Source organism: Manis javanica, chromosome 14, assembly GCF_040802235.1.
Source record: "Manis javanica isolate MJ-LG chromosome 14, MJ_LKY, whole genome shotgun sequence".
NCBI lineage: Eukaryota > Metazoa > Chordata > Mammalia > Pholidota > Manidae > Manis > Manis javanica.
Genome location: NC_133169.1, coordinates 88,412,998 through 88,432,458, shown reverse-complemented (window position 1 = coordinate 88,432,458; position 19,461 = coordinate 88,412,998). Strand labels below are relative to the sequence as shown.

The following is a 19,461-nucleotide window of genomic DNA, read 5'->3' as shown; positions in this document are numbered from 1 at the left end:
CTGTTTATCTATCAGTTCTAGACACAAACCTTTTATACATAGTCAAGAGACGGGGCCTTTTCAAACTACAATTTTGAGCAGGAAGAACTGGCAGACTGCAAAGGGGTCCTTTGCTCTCTCCCTCCCACCAAAAGGAGCCATGAGGTTAATGTTAATTCGTGACAGGTTTCACTCCATTTGTTAAAAAAAAAAAAACAAAATTCATGAAATTAAGCTAGGTACAAAACTTTGTCCTATCATATACTTACTTTCTTGATACACACCGACCTCCCACAGCTCATTTATTTCTCAGGGTATTCAGGGGGTTAACCCAATCTTTCATTTTACTTAAAACAAAAGTAGTCTACCCAAAACTATTACCATCTTAAAATTAGCTCATAACTCATGCCTCAAAAACAAGACTTTACAAGGCCTAATGTTCTTGTTAAAAATGCAGGGTGAATATTTTGTACCTAAGGAAAGACAAATCACTAAGGAATAAACAAGTCCTTGAGATAACCACGTGTTGTGTTTAAATCATAAAGAAACTCTCATTTTTTTCATGAAACTGCATTAGAAGACTTCTCTCCTACTTCCACTGCATCATCAACATAATGTGTAACAGCCTAAAATAAAATAACCTCTACCAAATAACTAGCCCATGAAAGAGTCTGAGTGTCTACTACTGAAAAAATCTGAATCGGACTCCTATTCAATCACAGACCCTATCTTCTCAAGAATATACTGTATCATTGTTTTAATTCCTATTTCTTACTCTCAACTTATTCCGTGAATTAATTTTAGTTCTTATATAAAACATGCTGAATTTAAGTCCATGAAACTATGTGGTTTAAACAAAATATGGGTCCTAAAACCTAAGTTGAGTCACAAGCCCAGGTTACAGAGGTGCTATTCCATGACTTTTCTGAATTTAAGAATATGTGTTACATATCAGATAGTTTTTTTTAATGCGATCAGCTGCCTTCATGACACAATAGTAGCAACTCAGCTCTAATTATAAGACAATTTAAAATTATTTTTATTCTGAAGATTAAAGCATCCTCATTGACAGTTTAGCAACAGTCCTTGCTTACTCTTTGGATATACACACATAAAACAATTAAAAGTGATTCCCCAATTTTCAATGATAACAGGAAAAAAGAACATGTTCACAGCCGCAGCAGAGTTCCTCTGTCCTCTCTTTCAAACAATCTTATTTTGCTACCAAGCCACTCGCTAAACCATTAAAAGACAATTTTTCAAAAAGCCAACAAAATCCAGAAGTAGGGATCTAGGTATCAAGGCAAAATTATCCCTCAAAACAGTGCTATTGAAAAAAAAGAGTAGGAAACCAAAATAGCTCACTGGAGAGGACCTTTAAAAAGAATTCAGAAAATCAGGTTGGAACTACAGTGGTGTGGAGTTGAAAAAGGAAATAAAGCTCAGACTGTTCACTTTGGGAATGTTAGGCTTTCTCCCATTCCAGCAAAAGAAATAAAAATGTAAGCTGCTGGAGTTATTAAAAGTCTTCTTGCCAAGGGAAGGCAGGGTGAGAGTAAAGGGAGAGAATGGAGAACAAAGGCAGCAGACAAGTTGTTCTGAGTCTAGGCCTGCTGCCCAGAAAGTTGACTAGGACTGCAACTCTTCTGAGCCAGTATCATTAAATTCTACATGTGGCTCAAAACTGTGGATTATACCTGACTAATAAGTATCAGGTGACCCAGAGTTTTTGTGGTATTAAAATATATTTTTTAAATTATCTATAAATTTCTATTCTGAACAGTGGATCAAAATGACACTGGGCCACCCAATCAGATAGTGTAAAGGGCGTCCTTCAAAGAAAACTTACTTAGCAGAAATTTAGGTTGGAAGGAACGTAACATGGAGCGAGATCGGCCTCTCAGTCGATTTTAATAAGGCTTCTCCCCACCCCAACTGTGAATAGTAGCGCTGAGGAGGCTCCCACGGAATGCCTTAGAGGGATGCCTCTCAGAGATAAAAAGGTCTGTAAGTTCAACTCCTCTCTTCACCTAAAGCTTGGGGAAGAAAATAAATATTTAATTTTTAGCTATTCAGAGCTTCGGGCACATTATAATATTGAATATTCCCTAATTTTCATTTTCTGAACCTTTGGCTTATAATTTTCTCAATTATATTACATTGAAAAATGTATGAATGTGCCTTAATCAGTAGTAACACATGAAAATATAATCTTTGTTCTCCCACACCTTGTAGGAAGCATGAATGAACAATACCCTGAATATCCTGCTGAGTTACTCTGCGTACTTGACAAAAGATTAGGGCAAACCATTCCACTTCTACATCTTGAGCAGGAGGCACGAACTAGTCTTCAATCTCATCTTCCCAAATATCACCATTAACATTCACAGCATGGAATAACCTGGAAGTATAAAATAAGGTACACTGTTATGTACTTGGAGGAAACTTAATGCAATTTTCTTCCCTCTCTCAGAAATACTTTCTGTACTCTAAGAACAACACCTTTACATATCTTCTCCTCTCTTTGAATCGTTCCTGAGAAGGGTTGAAATATGGCCCCTCTGAACTAGCTGTCTTCAAGTTTATAAAAATAGCCCTTTTAGGATCCAAATTCTCTAGGGTCAAGGATTAACAATAATGGGAGACGGGTCTCACAAAACTGACACTCAGTGTATACAATCTGTGGAATAAACTGAGATTAGGACAGCAAGGCAATCCAGAAGCAGCTGAACTCTTTCAAACCTGTAATACTAGGTCACAGGTTCCAAGCTACAGCTCTCAAGCTATTCCTCTATTATGTGCTCACCACTCTAGTCTGTCTTCACCGTCCTTGCACTTGGTGGGATGTTTTATAGTTGCCAACTTGTTTTCCCCTCCTATATTACCTAAAATTTGTGTAACTTTCAACACTAGATTTCCAATGGTTCATGGGCAGAGATGGTTTCTTCAGCTTCTCTTACAGTTTAGTAACACCAGTGCCTACTCAAGTAGACAGGGAGAGTATCTGCAGGTACTCTATAAATGCCTATTAACGAAGACCGACTGACGATGAAACTGGAGCTCCTGGAGACAGAATATTTGCTTTATGCCAAGGAATCACCGCACAGATCACTTACTAGTAACAAAAGAGAAAACTTACCTTTATAATAGCAAAAATGATAGAACTAAGTTAGACAGCCTGACATTATGGACCTAATACACAGTATGATTCAATATGAAGTACACGTCACACTTTAGGAAGTATTCCTGTGAAAATGTTACTCTAAATGTAGTCAAACTTCAGTCTAGACTTAATTTCCAGCTTACAGGAAATAGGAGAGACGGACAAGCTAAAAGACACCTTGAAGAAACAAAACTCCAGAAGGTAAGATGTTATATAGGACAACTGGCCTGGACTCTTCAACAAGTCAATGTTTCCCTCAACAAGTACATAAAAAAGGCAAGGCAAAGCTTTTCTAGATTGAGACTGAACAGCAGAACCAAATAAAATGTCTGAACCAAATGAGATCCTGGTTCAATAAAACAACTTTAAGGCTATTTTTAGGGATAGTTGGGAGGGTTTCAATACGTTTATTAGGTGATAATATGCCATTAATACATTTTTTAAAGGGTTATGGAGAAGAGTTTTCTTATCTAAGGAGATACATGTGGAGGTATTTACGTATCTCCAATTTAGGATTGAGTAGCTCAGCAAAAAAGCTAGATAACAAATATGGCAATATTAACAATTGTTCATTTTGGTAGAAGATATTCTACTAATCCTAATCATGTCCTATCCTTTCAACTCTTCTGTACGTTTGAAAATTTCCACTATAAAAAGTTGAGGAGGATAAAAAAATAAAGAAAATTTCCAGGTAGTGTATGTTCATCATATAACTCATTTTCTTTTTACTATCATTGATATACACTCTTATGAAAGTTTCACATGAAAAACAATGTGCTTACTACATTCACTCATGTTATCGAGACCCCCCCATACCCCATTGCAATCACTGCCCAATCACTGTAGTAAGATGCCACAGTCACTACTTGTCTTCTCTGTGCTACACTGTCTTCCCGTGACCCCCCCCAACACCATGTGTACCATTCATAATACCCCTCAATCCCCTTCTCCCTCCCTCCCCACCCCTCCCCCGCTTTGGTAACTGCTAGTCCCTTCTTGGAGTCTCAGTCTGCTGCTGCTCATAAAATTCATTTTCAAGAAAATATGAAAATTTATATATGTAGGAAAATGTGTAAAAGAATTCTCTAAATAAGCAAAGTACTTAAGTAAAACACTGGACTTGTGGTCTAAAAACCAAGTGCCAAACACTGCTGCTGAGACTAGAGAATCGTGTCTACATACCTGTTAAAACATGCAGACGCAGGGTCGGTGTAATGGCCGTAAGGCTTCGCTCTGGAGAGAGGACCCATGCAGATCCAGCAGAAGTACTGCATGCAGCCAGGACAGGTCATCTTGTTACATCCATCTAATTTCTGGCACAAAAGATAGAAAGACAGAAACATCAAGGCTATAAAAGCAAAAGGGAAATGCATATGCCTGAGTCAGACAACATGCTTCCAGTCTCTCTTTCTCATGCAGGGCGATACATACAGGTAACAACACACTAACTATTAAATGCTTACTCTTCTGCATTACAAGTGAAAAACGAAGTATTTAGCAGGTGTTCCTACAACTACATACTTAGCAAAATCTCTTCTGATATACAGTAGTTACAAACCAAACACGTATTTTATAAGTGGAACATGTAGTTAGATTAATATTTAAACTTTTTGGATTTACTATATGTAATTTTAAATTTTTTACAAAAATTTAAGTAAACATTTGTTATCAAATGCTCCACTCTATCATATGATTGAGGCATGTCAGAAGTGATTAAACAGAATGATAGTTTCCTTAATGTAGTAACCGGGCAACCACCACTAGGTTCAGATGTGATGGACTGGATCAGCAGAATCAAATGCAAAGATACATTTCTATTTTAAAACATATTAGATTTTGTCAAGAAGCAACAGATGTATCTGCATTTTCGGGCTCAGATTAATGGGAAAATGCCTCCATTTCCTGAGCATATACTTGTTAAACAGGTGTGTTAAATGCCAGGATAAATAATTCTGAGAAGTCAGGCTTCAGTTTTTTTTTTGTATCATGTAGGTGAGGTAAGAGTTGATTGTAGCTCTAGGAGTCTCTTCATAACCCATTTGATTGTGAAGCAGATACAATGTGAGAACAATTGTCATTGTAGGAAAGCGCTTTGAAAAGGGAAGTCTGATATATTTAAGGTCAATAACAATATTTAGTAGTGAATTTGCATCATTCAAGTGAGGTTTAATAAACACCAGAATGTGTTTTCTCCATTAGTCATAAAATTAATAGCCTTCTTGAGGTAATCATAACACACTTACAAGCCTGTCTGCCTCCAAGTCTGTCCCAAACCTCACCTCTATGGGAGTCCCACAGCACGGGCAGCCCTTTGAGTTCTTTTCTAGCCACTCCTTACTTTCCATCTCTTCCAGGGCCTTCTGAATCACCCTCTTACCAAACCTCTGTTCCAAGAATCTTTTATTGGCCTCATTTGCTTGCAGGTACTCATTTCGTAAGTCCACTAATTTCTCTAGAAATTGAAATGGAAAATTACCTTTCATATAGTTTTGCAACACTAACTAAAAGCTATTAAAAACTGCTATAATCTTTAGCCACTCAATAATGCTATTCTTGGGACTTTATCATAAGCAAATAATCCAAAGTAAAGCATATGCATGGAGATGCATATGACAATGATAAATTAAATGTCCAAGGGAATAATTATCTGTGCAAGCGCTATTTAATAATATAATACTCATTAATTAAAACCTTATTCTTGGAATGGTTACAACTCAATAAAAACAGTAATTACAGAATCCAGAAAAAAGTATATTTAGATTACAACTAGGTAAAAATTATGCATGCCTCAAATGACAGAGAACAGAAAGGAACCCTCCAACTAGAAAAGTTGGACTTGCTAAAGGTAACAAACTAAGGTATGCTTCCTTTAATTTGGACTTGCTGATACTGATATGTTTGTTGCAACTACAGTTTAAGTCCAATTTATCTAAAAGACACAAAGATTGAAACAGACTGTCCACTATTACCTGATTTTAACAAGGCCTACCAAATAAACAAAAGTCCCTTTGACTTCAGATCAAAGACTAACTGTTCCATTCCATGTATAAAAAAAGTCAGTAAATAAAATTCACCACCCACAGGTGCTGACAAGTTCCTCTTGTCAACTCTCGATACTCCTCAGCACGGCTGCCACTGCTTGATCGCCTAACCAGACGAAGCAGGCAGCCATTCCCAAAGGCTTTACTTGCAGACAAAAGGCTTTTGTCTACATTCTATTGCCTTAATTTTTCGAGACAATTAATTAAAGATCTCTCTCAACAATGTTCTAGTTATTCATTCATTTACTTCCCTCATCTTATTTGGAGGTCTGGCTCCCTTTCTTGGCAGCAGACGTCTTTTAGAGCAGAAGCCTATCTGTGCGACCTTCCTTCGCCTGTGACTCCTTTCGCTGCGCTGCACGTTCCCACGGCCCCGTCACCTCTGCTTTGAGGTGGCAGACACGTATCTTTCATTCTGTCATTTTTATCCCTCTAATAATTCAAAAGTTTGTGTTTCTAGATATCTTAAAGACAAAGACCATTGCTCTGATGTTCTCAAAATAATAAAATTTCACATATTTAATATGTGATTAATATTAATATATGATTAGTACTGAATATATCTTACATAGCAATCCTTAATATATACATAGAGAAAAAGAGATTCCTAATTTTGCTGAAGCCCTCAAGTCTACCATTGGTTTCTTCCACAACACTGAAATACCTGGAATGTACTTCAGCCTCTCAATGATAAGGTTATGGTGTCGGAGGGAAAGGCGTGTCTTATATCCTGGCGGGCTCCCCACCCCATCTGCCGGCATCTACTGCGGGACTCCGCTCTGGGCACCTGTAAGCCTCTATTCCTTCCCTCTCAGAGAACGTTTTTGGAGATAATGACACCACTAACAGCAGTAATTAGCAACTATAGTAATAACGGTATTAACAGGTACAATTTTGCATTTTTACATATATTAGCCCACTGTTCTCAAACCATCTGTAGTGAAAGATCAGTTCTTTTCCCCACATTCCATCAAGGGCCAATACTTTTGCAAAATACAATCAAATGAATCATTTAAAAAATGAAAGGAAAAGAACAAGAAATATAGGCCTAAATTTTTATTAGACGTGACTGACATACAATTACTGATTCACTACAAAAGTTTCTAACTTTGACTTTCAATTTCTAGATTCCTCTTGTCACAGACCAGTGTAACAGCTGTAACAACCTGAGTAGCACTACAACAGTTCACTTCATCCTTGCAATAACTTTAAGAAGTAGCTTTTATCATCATTCTTGTTAGTCTGAGAAATACTAAGCCACAGAAGTCCAGTTAAATTGATACAAGGGCCTGATTTCTCAATTCCTATCTAGACCAAAAAACCGGTTTCACCTCCTGTCCTACTTCAGTAAGAAGATGGCTTTCTGAAGCACCATGTGTTGAGACTGAGGCCTCCCTGAGTTCAATGAGAAGGCACTTGAGGACTAATCAGACATACATGCCACAGAAACAAGAGTGACAGCTTAGATACTTGGCATTTGCCAACCAGGATATACATTATTCCATGTTCACAGATAAAAACTACCTTGCCATTCCTTCCCTGTAATGTTCCGTGATATCTGTAAGTCTTGTTCCCTTACTTCCTTCAAGTCTACCCAAACAACTGGGCCAGTGAGGCCTCCCCTGGCTTCCCTAAGTAAAATCCCAAGCCAGAACATTTCATACCCTATCCTTGCTTTATTTTTTTTCTTCCTTGACACTAACCACCAGCTAATATCCTTATTTATTTAGGTTGCCTGTCCCTCCCATTAAAATATAAATTTCACGATGGCATTTGGTCATTACTATGTCCCCAGAGCCTAGGACCGTAACTGACACAAAAGTATCTGTTGAACAAATACTTCCAAATTGAAGGACTGAAGTATGAGAAGGCTTTTCTGCAGGGTGAGTAGGGGGATTGAATTCACACACTTACAACTTACCTGCTGTTACCTTACATGGAGAGACCCCATGGTAGGTCAATCTGCACAAACTACAGAAGGCAAAATTGCAGCTGGAGCAGATGCCCATGGTGCAGCCAGGCTCCTGCATCACAGGCAGCCGGCAGCATGGGCGGGGGCAGTACACGACATCGGCCATCAGGTCCAACGTGGACTGGAGGAGAAGGCGGTCGTAACGGGCAAATAGCTCTGCCTCCACTAGCTCTTTGACCTGAAGGGAAACATAAAACACATAATATTGATGACTTCCCAACCAGTTCTGCTCCTGAGGAGGTCTTTAGGATGCTGGTGCAAACCAGATGCACAAAAATTCAAACTTTCTTATTCGAAATCAAAGAATGGCAAGTCTGTCCCTTGTCTAAGATGCTGGTTACACGGGTCTACCATTTGTTAAAACTAAGCAAACTGCACACTTTAAAAGGTATATTTATGCCTTGATAAAGTTGATTTAAAAAAATCAAACTAAATAGGCTGCCCTTATGTTAACATCTGTAACTGATTTGGTTAAACATTCCAAGGAATATTTCCTTCAAATCCCAACCACACACAAAGACAGGCTAGTGATTCGCCAAGATTTATGGGATCCTAGCAGAAATATAAGGTACATCACCAGAATTACTCTATAATTACTTTTCCAACCCTCATCCCTGCCCAGGACTATCCATTCTGAAGCCAGCCAAGGAAGCATTTACATTTGGTTCAATAGCGAAGACCATGGAATTCTTGATGGACACAGTGAAACAACTTGTGGGCTAGCTCCAAGGCCTCCCGGGGCCCTGAGACAAGCCCTATCAAGGAAGCTCATAAAAAGACATCTCCCTTCCTCAAGGGAGGAACAACCTAAGACAGGCACAGTTGCAGGGGGGCCATCAGGTGAGAATTTGGGGATCAACAGAGGTGAGGTTCAGAACCTCACCCCCACTGCTTTGAGAGAAATCTTCTGCATCCGTGGATGTCTTGCTGCCCTTGTCTAGCCTGGATTAATACTTAGTCCATAGGCACACACCTGATCATCTGATCATCTACATTTGCCCTCTTAAAGCACTAAACTATGTTTTCTACCTTTATCTTGCATCTACCTACCACTTCAGCATTTTATTAAAAATAAAAATAATAATAGGAGAAATGTGGGATCAACATATAAATCAAGTACAAAAATCAAACGAATATTCATATTTGACCTGATTGTTTATAGGTCATAATGCATGATCAAAACCGAAAGTTTCTGTGATGAATGCCCTTGTACTGTTCACCATGTAAGAATTTATTCACTATGTAAGAATTCGTTCACCATGTAAGAACTTGTTCGTTATGCTTCAGAAGATTGGAGACTGACGAGAATTAGGCTTGAGATGGATTAATGATTGTACATTGAGCGTTGACCCCCCTATACTGAATTTTATTGTTGTTAACAACCATTTGATCAATAAATATGAGAGATGCCCTCTCAAAAAAAAAAAAAAAAAAAAAAAAAGACATCTCCCTTTGTGAAAGAGAATTAGGAGGCAGTGTCTGTCAGCAGAGTAAAGTGTTACCTGACCAGGAGTGGCCACTGAAGGGCACTTGGGTTCTGGACAGTTGAGGCACTGAACTTGGCCATCTTTGATCTGGATTTCAAAGTAGTCCTTCAGACAGGCTTTGCAATACACATGTCTGCACTCCAAGAAGTACATGCATTCACTACCCAGCTTCTCACAGAAACAGATATTGCACAGGAACAATTTACTATTAAAGCATTTTATCTGCTGAGCTTGATCAAAGTCCAAGATTTCCTGGATCAGACTGGACAACGATTCCACATCCTGCACGGCCCTCTCGTCCACAGCTTCTTCTTGGTCTACATCAGATCCAGCAGCTCCTCCAAAATCTAGCTCTGTGTTGGAAGAGGCTTGAGCCATCCTTCGCTGCACTTTTTTCGGAGAACCCATCTTGAGTTCAAAAGGAGAGACAATATTCAGGTATGCTAGGGTCTCTTCCTTAAGAAACTGCACCCAGGCAAACAGGACCACGCTGCCACAGTGTTCTTCCCACAGGTTGTCTAAGTGCTTGCAGAGAGCAGACAGCTAGGAGAAAACATACAGTGCTGGTGAGTTTGGGAAGATGATGCTGTCGACTCCTGATTTCCCTTGAAATCTTTTAACTTGTAAGTTAGGCCCTTATAATATGTTAGGTCGTAACATAATTTTTCATTGCTGTACTGCAATGATAAACTGCACTGCAAAACAGCACCACTATTCTTGTTAGAGCACTTCTTAAAACTATTCAGCAACATGAGCCACAGCAGAACACAAAGTCAGAAGATAAAAGAAGCACCATGAAAACAAGACAAATGGCAAGACTCCACAAGCGGGAGAACTAGCTCTATATGAAATGGAGGATTTTTTTCCTGCTCTATTTGTTCTTTGTTTTAGTATTGCTGTATATTTCACATAGAAGAGAGAGCTGGTTCTAAAATGAACTAGTCCTATTCCTTTGGAATCTTAGCTCCACAGGTACCCTGCAAGAATGGTGAGGAAGAGAACAGTTCAAAAATACCATCTAGGTTTTTAATTCTGACTTTCCGCCCTATCAAAAAGCCAACTCATGAGAAAGAATCACTACCAGAATCCAATCCCACAGTCCTTGTCACTCAGATTTACAAGTTGGTTTTAACGAAACAATCTGTGCTTATACTAGACCCTGGTTAATGGAGGGAGGCAGGCGGATATTGGCCCTGGACAGGATTATGAGCTCTCAGCATGACTCCCCCGCCATGGGGAAAACTCGCACTTCCCAAGCTAAGCAACCTAAGTGTCAACTATTTTGGATTTTCCTCTTTAAAAGTGGTCTGTTCAATTAAAAGGGAAATAAGAGGGCTTTCCATTAGAAATGTAAAATATCTGTAAGTAGAGTTCAGGAATTATAAGTGGCTTTTCTTTTTATGTAAACATAAAAAATAAGCCTTCCAGATGTAAACAAATTTCATTAATTTAAAAGCAAGTGAAAGGACATTTTCTGTTCCCTGCTCTGTGAAGTGCTGTTCACTAAACCCAACACAGGCACAAACTTAAAACATTTATTGAACTTACACTTACTGTGTCAAGCACAGTTTAAGACTGGACAACAAATGCTTTTTCAAACCCATTGGCATGAATATGCTTATAAGATCAACCACACTTCCAAGAAACCTGCTGAAATCTGTAAAATGTACGCATTTCAAAGGGAAGCTCCGAGTGCTGTCTAGGCCACCAAGTCCAATGAAGACGACTTTTTCCTCCTCGTCCTTTCTTTCCCAGCCCCCTTCCTAGAGGCAGCTAGGATGCACATGAATGTGGAGGGGAGAGAAGACCAAAAAAGAAGACTATGCATGCATACGTACTGGGAGAGAAGTAATGGAAAACACTAGAAAACAAACCCAATCTCTTTCTATCCACCAACCCCATTCAGTGAAAGACAGGTCCATGTGTCACCTTCACCATCAATCGGTAAAATTCATAATGCCAAGAATTAGGACCCAGCAACAAACAAGAACTGAACCAAGAAGGAATATAAGACCAATTAAAAGGTCAACTGTATGTACAAAAATTCATTTGATAAAGAATCCTACTCTAGTTTTACCTATACCACATAAAATAAGGAACAACTCTCCTCTCCCCACATCCACCTCCCCCAAAGCTAACATTAAGTAGATGCTGTTTGACTGAAATCTGAAACTGCAGCCACACACCCAATTAGTCTGTCTTTGTTTTGAGAGTGAGAATGTGTGTGTGTACATACATGGACATAAAGTATCAAGAACTCTCTGGAAAAATGTGAGTATAAATACCTAAATAATTCAGGCAATGTTCATTGATTTAAATGCTGTTTCTATCTTGCATGTATTGCCTCTGGCACAGATATAAGAATATAAGGTAATATTCCTTTTTATTCTACATGTATTATCCTTTTTTGAAGTTCAATTTTGTTTTTAAACCATAAGCTCAATTTTACAAAAGCACTGTCATCTAAGAGATTAGACTGGTGGGTGGGTGGAGATGAAAACTACAGGATTAAAAGGGAAAAACTGACAAGCTGCTCCTCAAGGTCAAGTAACTGACAGCTTTTGTCTTAACACACATCAGCCTATCAATCTTCATCATGACTTCTAGAAAAGTAGCTGCTATTGATCCATTATCTATCTCAGAATACTGTTTATTAGCTTTAAGTCATACTTACATCTCAATCAAGAGTTGAGGTTGTTACTAGAAAAGGATATATAACTCAGGAAATGAAGGCTTATAATACAAGGTCACCTCCGGCCTTCATGAGACAGTTACACAAATCATACACATTTCTATGTGTGCACCTTTACATCTACGTGAAACCAGTTAACAATTATTTGTTATCAATAAACAGATCTTTAAAAATAAAAGCACTTCTTATGTTTACTTAGGAAATGTGTTTATTTTAACTGCATTAGCTCAATTTAGTCTTCCTAATTATAATTAAATCCTTCATATAAGGAATGGATAACAAACTAAGAAAAAAAAGGAACATCACCATCTAATGAAAATGAGGAGGAACTATAGTCTCCATTACAATATAGATAAATGGGAAAATAACAAGACAAGAAACAATATACTTGATTAAAAATTGCTCCTACTATAATTCATAATGATTAATCATTCTAATAATTGCCATTCCTTTCTAAAACACCAAACATTTTCAATTCATTTACATTAGTATTCATGAAAGCATGGGGAAAAAAATTACAAAATCAAAGCCATTTGTTGTTCATGCATTCAATTTAAGATCATCAAGGTAGTCTTCCATTAAAGATGATTTTTTAAGTTTCTAAAAACGGATAAAAATTAAGTTTCGGGTCTAACCTGAGTTGGTGACAGCCATTTGCCGCTAAGTGTGAATGAAGGTGGGGAGGAGGATGGATAATCTGGTGGCAGTTCAAAGTTCAGCACAAGTGGAGGCAGAAAGCAAATGGTGTATTCAAAGTCACTATTCTGGAGACACTCATTTGAATTGCCTGAACCGAAAACAAAGATTAAAAAGGATCAGTTGGTCACCTGAGTGTCCATTACTATTGAGCAGTGCTCAAGAAAGACTTAATGCTTTAGTTGAGGAGCTAAAAACCCTCCCCAAAAGCACTTTCTAGTCCCTATTTTAACTTCACAGCCACCACCTTACAGAAAAATTCCATTGGCCCTTGAAAAATGTACTAAGCTCCACAAAATATAAAGTTACACAACTTACTCTTGTATACACTTTTGAGTACAATTCCTAACACTACGCAAAACACAATGTTTTCTTCTGTTGTTTTATAGTAGTGATTTTTAAAGACACAATCCAGAGAAAAGGACGTTTATTTCTAACAAGGAGCCATGACCTATTTAGACCAGCATGTGCCAACTACACAGGAATCACAGTTTGGGAGAATCTGCGCCAACACGATGATCTCAGGCTTGAGGCAAGATACAGCACACAACCCTCTCACAAATCAAAGCTTCATTTTAAATCACCACGTTTACTTTCCTTACTCAACGCCTTTACAGAGAAACATTGTGAGAAAGTGTGCATCGAAGTCTTCTGTGAATATCTGTATCAAAAGCAGCCGTTTCTTGTGTTTTTTCCCCTGAAGCAAAAGCTCGCAGCGTACCAGCACGTGTCGCCTGTGTACAGCAGCTGAAAGGAGCCTGGAAATCCAACAGTACTAACCACCACCGTGGTATTTCAAAGCTTTCCAAGCGTTTTCACATACATTATTTCATTCTCTTATTATCCCTGTTTAACAGCTAACGACTCATGGCTGACAAACTGCTGGTTAGAAGACTAGAATGCATGAAACACACAGAGTCGTATCCTAGTTCAGTAATCCAAAAGGCAGAATCAGTTGATCCTCCATCTATCACTAATGCCTATAAACAGATGATAAATAAATTAGGGTACACTAAGAAACTGAAATTTTAGAAGTATCTGTTCAAGAGAATATTATTGACTAACCGCGCACAAATATCTTGAAATTTTGTGGTAAGTCCAAATAAATCCTGGTTTCTCCACCCTGGACAGACTCTGCTTTCCTAAATTCATCTCCATCATAAATACTCGCCAGGGCCAGCAATTCATCCTCCTGAGCTTCTCGGTCTTCTGACGACATTTAATTTTCTGAGGAGCTGAAGATAATCATTCAAGTCAGTTAAGAATAGAAAAGGCACAGAGTTTGGAAAAGTTTAGTGGCACCAAAAAAAAAAAAAAAAGTTCCTTTATAAACAACTGCAAAGGAAAGGATTAATCAGTATTCTCATTTTTTCTGTTGAACAAAAAATAATAGGTGTGTTTATTATTTCGATAGCTTTGCAACAGTAACAGCTTTTCAAAAAAAGATGGCTGTGGTGCTTCTGCTTGACTTTTTCAGTTAGGTATGACTGATTTAGGAGAAAAAGCATACTTTAAAAAGTTTTTTTTTAAAAAGGACACATTACTTTGACTTGCTCACAAAAGGAGTCCAAGTATATTTGATATACTTTTTAAAAATAAATGAATTTTTTAAACCCACAGAAATCTCTAGGGCAGATTTTCTCAGCTTCAACATTATTGACATTTTGGAACAAATAATTTTTTTTGTGGGAGGCTGTACCTCGTATTATAGGATGTGTAAGACATCCCTGGCCTCTACCTGTTAAATTCCAATAGTGTCCCTTTCTCTCAAGAGTTGTGACAATCAAATCTCTCTCCAGATACAGCCAAATGCCCCCCACCAAACTCTTGTAGGGGGTGGGAGGGACAAAACTGCTCCCAGTTGAGAACACCTTGTTCTAGAGAATGATACAGGGCACATACTATATATAATACATAACTGAGGAAGCAGCAAAATAATATTACATTTTTGAAATACCACTGTATTTTGTCAAATTGATTTTAACATTCACCATTCTGGGTAACACAAGGAATGAAAATATTCTACAATTAAAGTGTGAATCAACACTTTTTAATCAGTCCAACTGAAAGATGCACAACTTCAGATAATTTAAATGTGGAAAAAATTGTAATGAAAATCTTTGAAAATGAACAACAGATTACTTCTGTCAATTAAAATATTTGACTACAATTACATCTGCAAATATGCTCCATATTGACTAAAATTTTTTAAAATTTAAAATCTGCACAACTGAAGTCAGGAGACGGTTTTTTATATTATAAAAGGTGACACTATAAAATTTAGACAAATTAATTTAAAATTATTCCATTTCCAAAAATACTTTTTTTCCCTGCAGATGAGAATGCTTCTGCATAAGCTGCATCCATACCCCAAATAGAACTCTATTTGTGGTCAGGTGGTACCTGTTAATAACAACCAGAATAAAAGGATATTAACACTGCAGTCTATATTTCAGTTCAGAGTTTGGAATTCACGCAAATCCCATTTGTTCTCCAGACAGTGGAGATGAAACTGAAGTTGGGTAAGAGGCCAACTTGTGGAACTCATGCTAGATATACTATAGAAATTCTGCCATCTGCAGAAAAAAATACAAAAGATAGTGTTAGGACCCTCTCCGAATTTATATTCTGAATTTCCATTATCACCACTTGAGTCACACATCCTAACACACGGTCAACCCTAATCTACAACTGCACACTACCCTCCCAGGAAAGCCTGAGCCACGTAGTTAAAGAGGTATTTGCGCATCCCAGCAAAGAGACAGGCCTTATCTGACCTCAGCCCTGGGAGAAGCAGAGGAGGGACACCAACGTCTTAAGAGGGGACAGCACTCCCTCCGTGGCCTGTAACAAATTCTTCTTGGATTTGTTATTTCTCCTTTCGTTTTCTGTTCTTCTATTCCTTCATTTCCTATTCCCCTCCAATTTTTCCTCTCACTTGCTAATGAATTCATCTTGCTAGGGACACTCAACATGAGGTTAATTTAAGCATGAGGCAGGATATTCAAAAACAAAATAACAAAAGTATTCATAGACCCACACACACACTTTTAAATTCTATTGTAAATGCTTTAGATCCAGCCTTCTTAACTGGGAGTGGGGGAAGGAATGGGGGGGGGGTTGTTCCATAGACGAGTTATGAAGAATCCTAGGAACATACTGAAATTATACTAAAAAATATTATATAACACCATAATTTTTAAATAGATTCTAAGACGTATGACTCACAAATAAGGTAAACATAAAATTCAGAATCAATTTACATTTACTGAGCACCCATTATGTACCCTATTAGGTCTTTCCACGCTACCTTATTTAAACAATGTTGCCAGGTGTAGTACATGTTGATAACATAATTAAGTTTTTTGTTTCTTTCTGTTTAAGCATTTGTAAATGGAGTGGAAGATGAATTTACAGTTTCTGGTTCTAGGTTAGCGCTCTCCATCTTGTCTGCATGTTGGAATCACCTGAGGCACTGATTTTTAAAAATCTCAAGACCAGGCCATACTCGGGAGCAATTACCCCAGGCCATCAGTAGCTGTCTGGGCTCTCCAGGTGATTCTAAGGTGCAGGTAGGGCTGAAAAATTCTACTCCAGTGATTTCAGTCAACAACTCCTGATGACCTACCCCACCAGATCCCAGCTTCTGAAGCTGCCATGGGGTCCCAGTCCCTTAATTCACATCGCTGACCTACATATCCTCCTGATTTTATCCACTCAGCCTTCAAGACCCACCTAAAAAGCCCCCCTATTCCATATAGACATTTCCAATTACCAAATGGAAATGTCTTTAAAAATCCAGCAAACTTTCTAAACTTTGCTGTGACATTGTCACGTCCCACTCTGCATTACAGTAGTGAAAGAACTTGAACTTCTTCTCCTTCCAGACTGCATTAGTTCCTTAAGGGTAAGAATCAAGCCTTTTGCATCTGTGCATTGTTCTCAGCCTCTAGCAATCCCTTGCATTTGACACTGGAAAAAAATAGAACTGAACTGGGGTGGGATGAGGTGTGTTGAAACGGGGGCCTGAATCAAAAGGTTCAGTGTCTGCTCTGCCACATCCACTAGAAGCAGGAGGCAGAGTTGGTCGTCACAGAAACAGCAAGAGAAACAGTGAGCTCTTAACCCGTGCCAGGCATTGTGCTAAGCCCTTAAATGCATTAGCTCCTGTTAGAGTACCACAACCCCGTGCAACAAGGCCTATTACTATTCCCATTACACAAATAAGAAGAATGATAGTTGAAATCCCTTTCCAGCCAAGGTCACACTGCTGGATTCCCACCACCCCGTTTCTTCATCTGTAACAGGGAGCGAGAATAAACTCCGGCGTAATCAGACAGGGGATATCAAGTTTACTACTAATTCTGGCAAACCGGAAACCGCTACGCCAGTGAGGGAAGCCCTCTTCCGCCGGTTTTCCTTCCGGCCTAGGAAAATAGTCTTTTTCCTCCTGGGCCCCAGCAGGCGGACTTCAGCCCTAGTCACAAACGCCGCCGTCGGCGTCCCCGCCTCTCACCGGCCGGCGTGCCGCGTCGTTTGCGCGACTCACCTACAACCCGCGGGCAGGCCCCCGCCGCCACCGGCCCCGGCTCCCGGGCACAGAGGGCGCTGTGCGGACTGGGGAGCTGGGAGCCGGGGCCCGGGGCCCGAAGGGGTTGGGCCGGACCGTCCCCTTCCTCCGGGCACTCGGAGGGGTCTCGGCCAGGCCCGGGCTTGGGGTGCCGAGGCCCGCTGAGCAGTCCCCGCCCGGCCGCCCTTCCCCGCCGCGCGCGCCCGGAGCGCGGTCCCACCGCACCTTCCGGCCGCCCAGCCGGGCCAGTTCCGAAGGTTCCGCGCTCCGCCCCGGCCCTGGGCTCCCCCTCCGCCCCTCGTGGGCCCGGCCTGAGGACGCCCGGCGTGACCTGCGGACCGCCTCTTCCGTTTTCGGAGCTGTCAGCTGCGCCCGGCGGATCCGGCCGGGGTGGCCCCGGCTTGAGCCGGGCTCTGCGCAGCCGCCGTGTCCGCTCGGGTTCCTCCGCCGCCCTCCGCAGGCCAAATGCGGCACTACATGCGCCCCCCCTGCCCACCGTGCGCCCGGCTGGCCTGCAAACTGAAGTACGCTTCTGGGAAAGTTTATACAAAAGCCGGTTCAGGGGCCTCGTGACGGTAGTTCCTTTCTGTAGTTCTGGGATGGAGCCCGGGAATTCGAATTTTTACCAATTCTAGAGGTGATCGTGAGGCCGCGGTCAGCCGGAGGCAAGCACTCCCCGAACGAAGCCAGACCTGCTCCTCCAGGCCGACTAAGCAAGCCTCCTCCCCCTCCCGCCAATCCCAACTATGTCCTCAGAAATGCTGCGCATCTTTCTGGCACCTCCAGTGTGAAACCACTCACTGCGGATATAACAGTAATAACTACCACGTATGTTGAGCATTTAGGATACTTCCAGCACTTTGCTAAGTGCTTTATGCACACTGTATCTCCACTTTAACCTCATGACCTCGGTACCATTTGTTTTTCCCACTTTACAAGTGAGGAAACTGAAACTTAGGTTCAAGAATTTACCAAAGGGCACATGATTACTGAGAGGCTGAGCAGGAATTTAAGCCACATGGCCCCGCCTTCATGCCATGTACAAGAATAAACTCAAAACGGATCAATGACCTAAATGCCTAAATGTAATAGCTAAAACTGTAAAACTCTTTTAAAAAAATGTCAGAGTAAGTCTTCATGAACTTGGATTAGACAATAATTTCTTAGCTACTACACCAAAAGCACAATAAAAAACAGATTGGATTCATCAAAATCGCAAACTTTTCTGCATCAAAGGAGACTGTCAAGAAAGTGAAAAGACAACCCGTAGAACAGGAAATCATATATCTGATTATTTGCAAATCATATATCTGATTAGAGTGTAATATCCAGAATATGCAAAGAATAGCAACTCAATACAAAGACAACCCAATTTAAAAATGAGCAAAGGATCTCAATAGACATTTCTTCAAAGAAGATACATAAATGGTCAGAAAGCACATGAAAAATGCTCAACATTATTAGTCATCAGGGAAATGCAAGTCAAAACCACAATGAGAAATCACTTCACACTCATGACAGCTGTAATTAAAAGACTTAATACCAAGTATCGGTGAGGATGTAGAGAGTTGAAACTTCATACACTGCTGGAAATGTAAAATTCCTACTTTGGAAAACAGCTTGACAGCTCCTCAAAAAGTTAAACATAGAGTTGCAATAAGACCCAGCAATTCTACTCCTAGATATATACTCAAGAGAATTGAAAACATATGTTTACCCAAAAGCTTATACACAAATGTACAAGTATATTTGTACATTTGTATATAGTAGTCATAAATGTACACTACAGCCATAGTATTCACAATAGCCAAAAGTGGAAACAATTCTAATGTCTATCAGTGGATAAATAGATAAACAAAAT

General features: G+C 39.7%; 1 protein-coding gene across 7 annotated transcripts; it reads right to left on the bottom strand.

Moving 5' to 3' along the window:
- Positions 1-989: 989 nt before the first annotated feature.
- RNF14 (ring finger protein 14) lies at positions 990-17,964 on the bottom strand. 7 transcript variants are annotated; one of them, XM_037016331.2, is made up of 9 exons: positions 17,826-17,964; positions 15,464-15,606; positions 14,096-14,277; positions 12,970-13,121; positions 9,658-10,185; positions 8,105-8,333; positions 5,422-5,594; positions 4,325-4,455; positions 990-2,380 (listed from the first exon to the last, which is right to left on the bottom strand). In XM_037016331.2, the coding sequence occupies exons 3-9, from the start codon at positions 14,247-14,249 to the stop codon at positions 2,323-2,325; spliced, it is 1,425 nt and encodes a 474-aa protein (XP_036872226.2). In that variant the 5' UTR covers positions 14,250-14,277; positions 15,464-15,606; positions 17,826-17,964; the 3' UTR covers positions 990-2,322. The 7 variants fall into 7 exon arrangements, with proteins under 7 accessions (XP_036872226.2, XP_036872227.2, XP_036872225.2 ...); XM_037016332.2 differs by lacking the exon at positions 17,826-17,964 and adding an exon at positions 17,580-17,819 and having other exon boundaries at positions 14,096-14,265; positions 15,434-15,606; XM_037016330.2 differs by lacking the exon at positions 17,826-17,964 and adding an exon at positions 17,580-17,819.
- Positions 17,965-19,461: the final 1,497 nt, after the last annotated feature.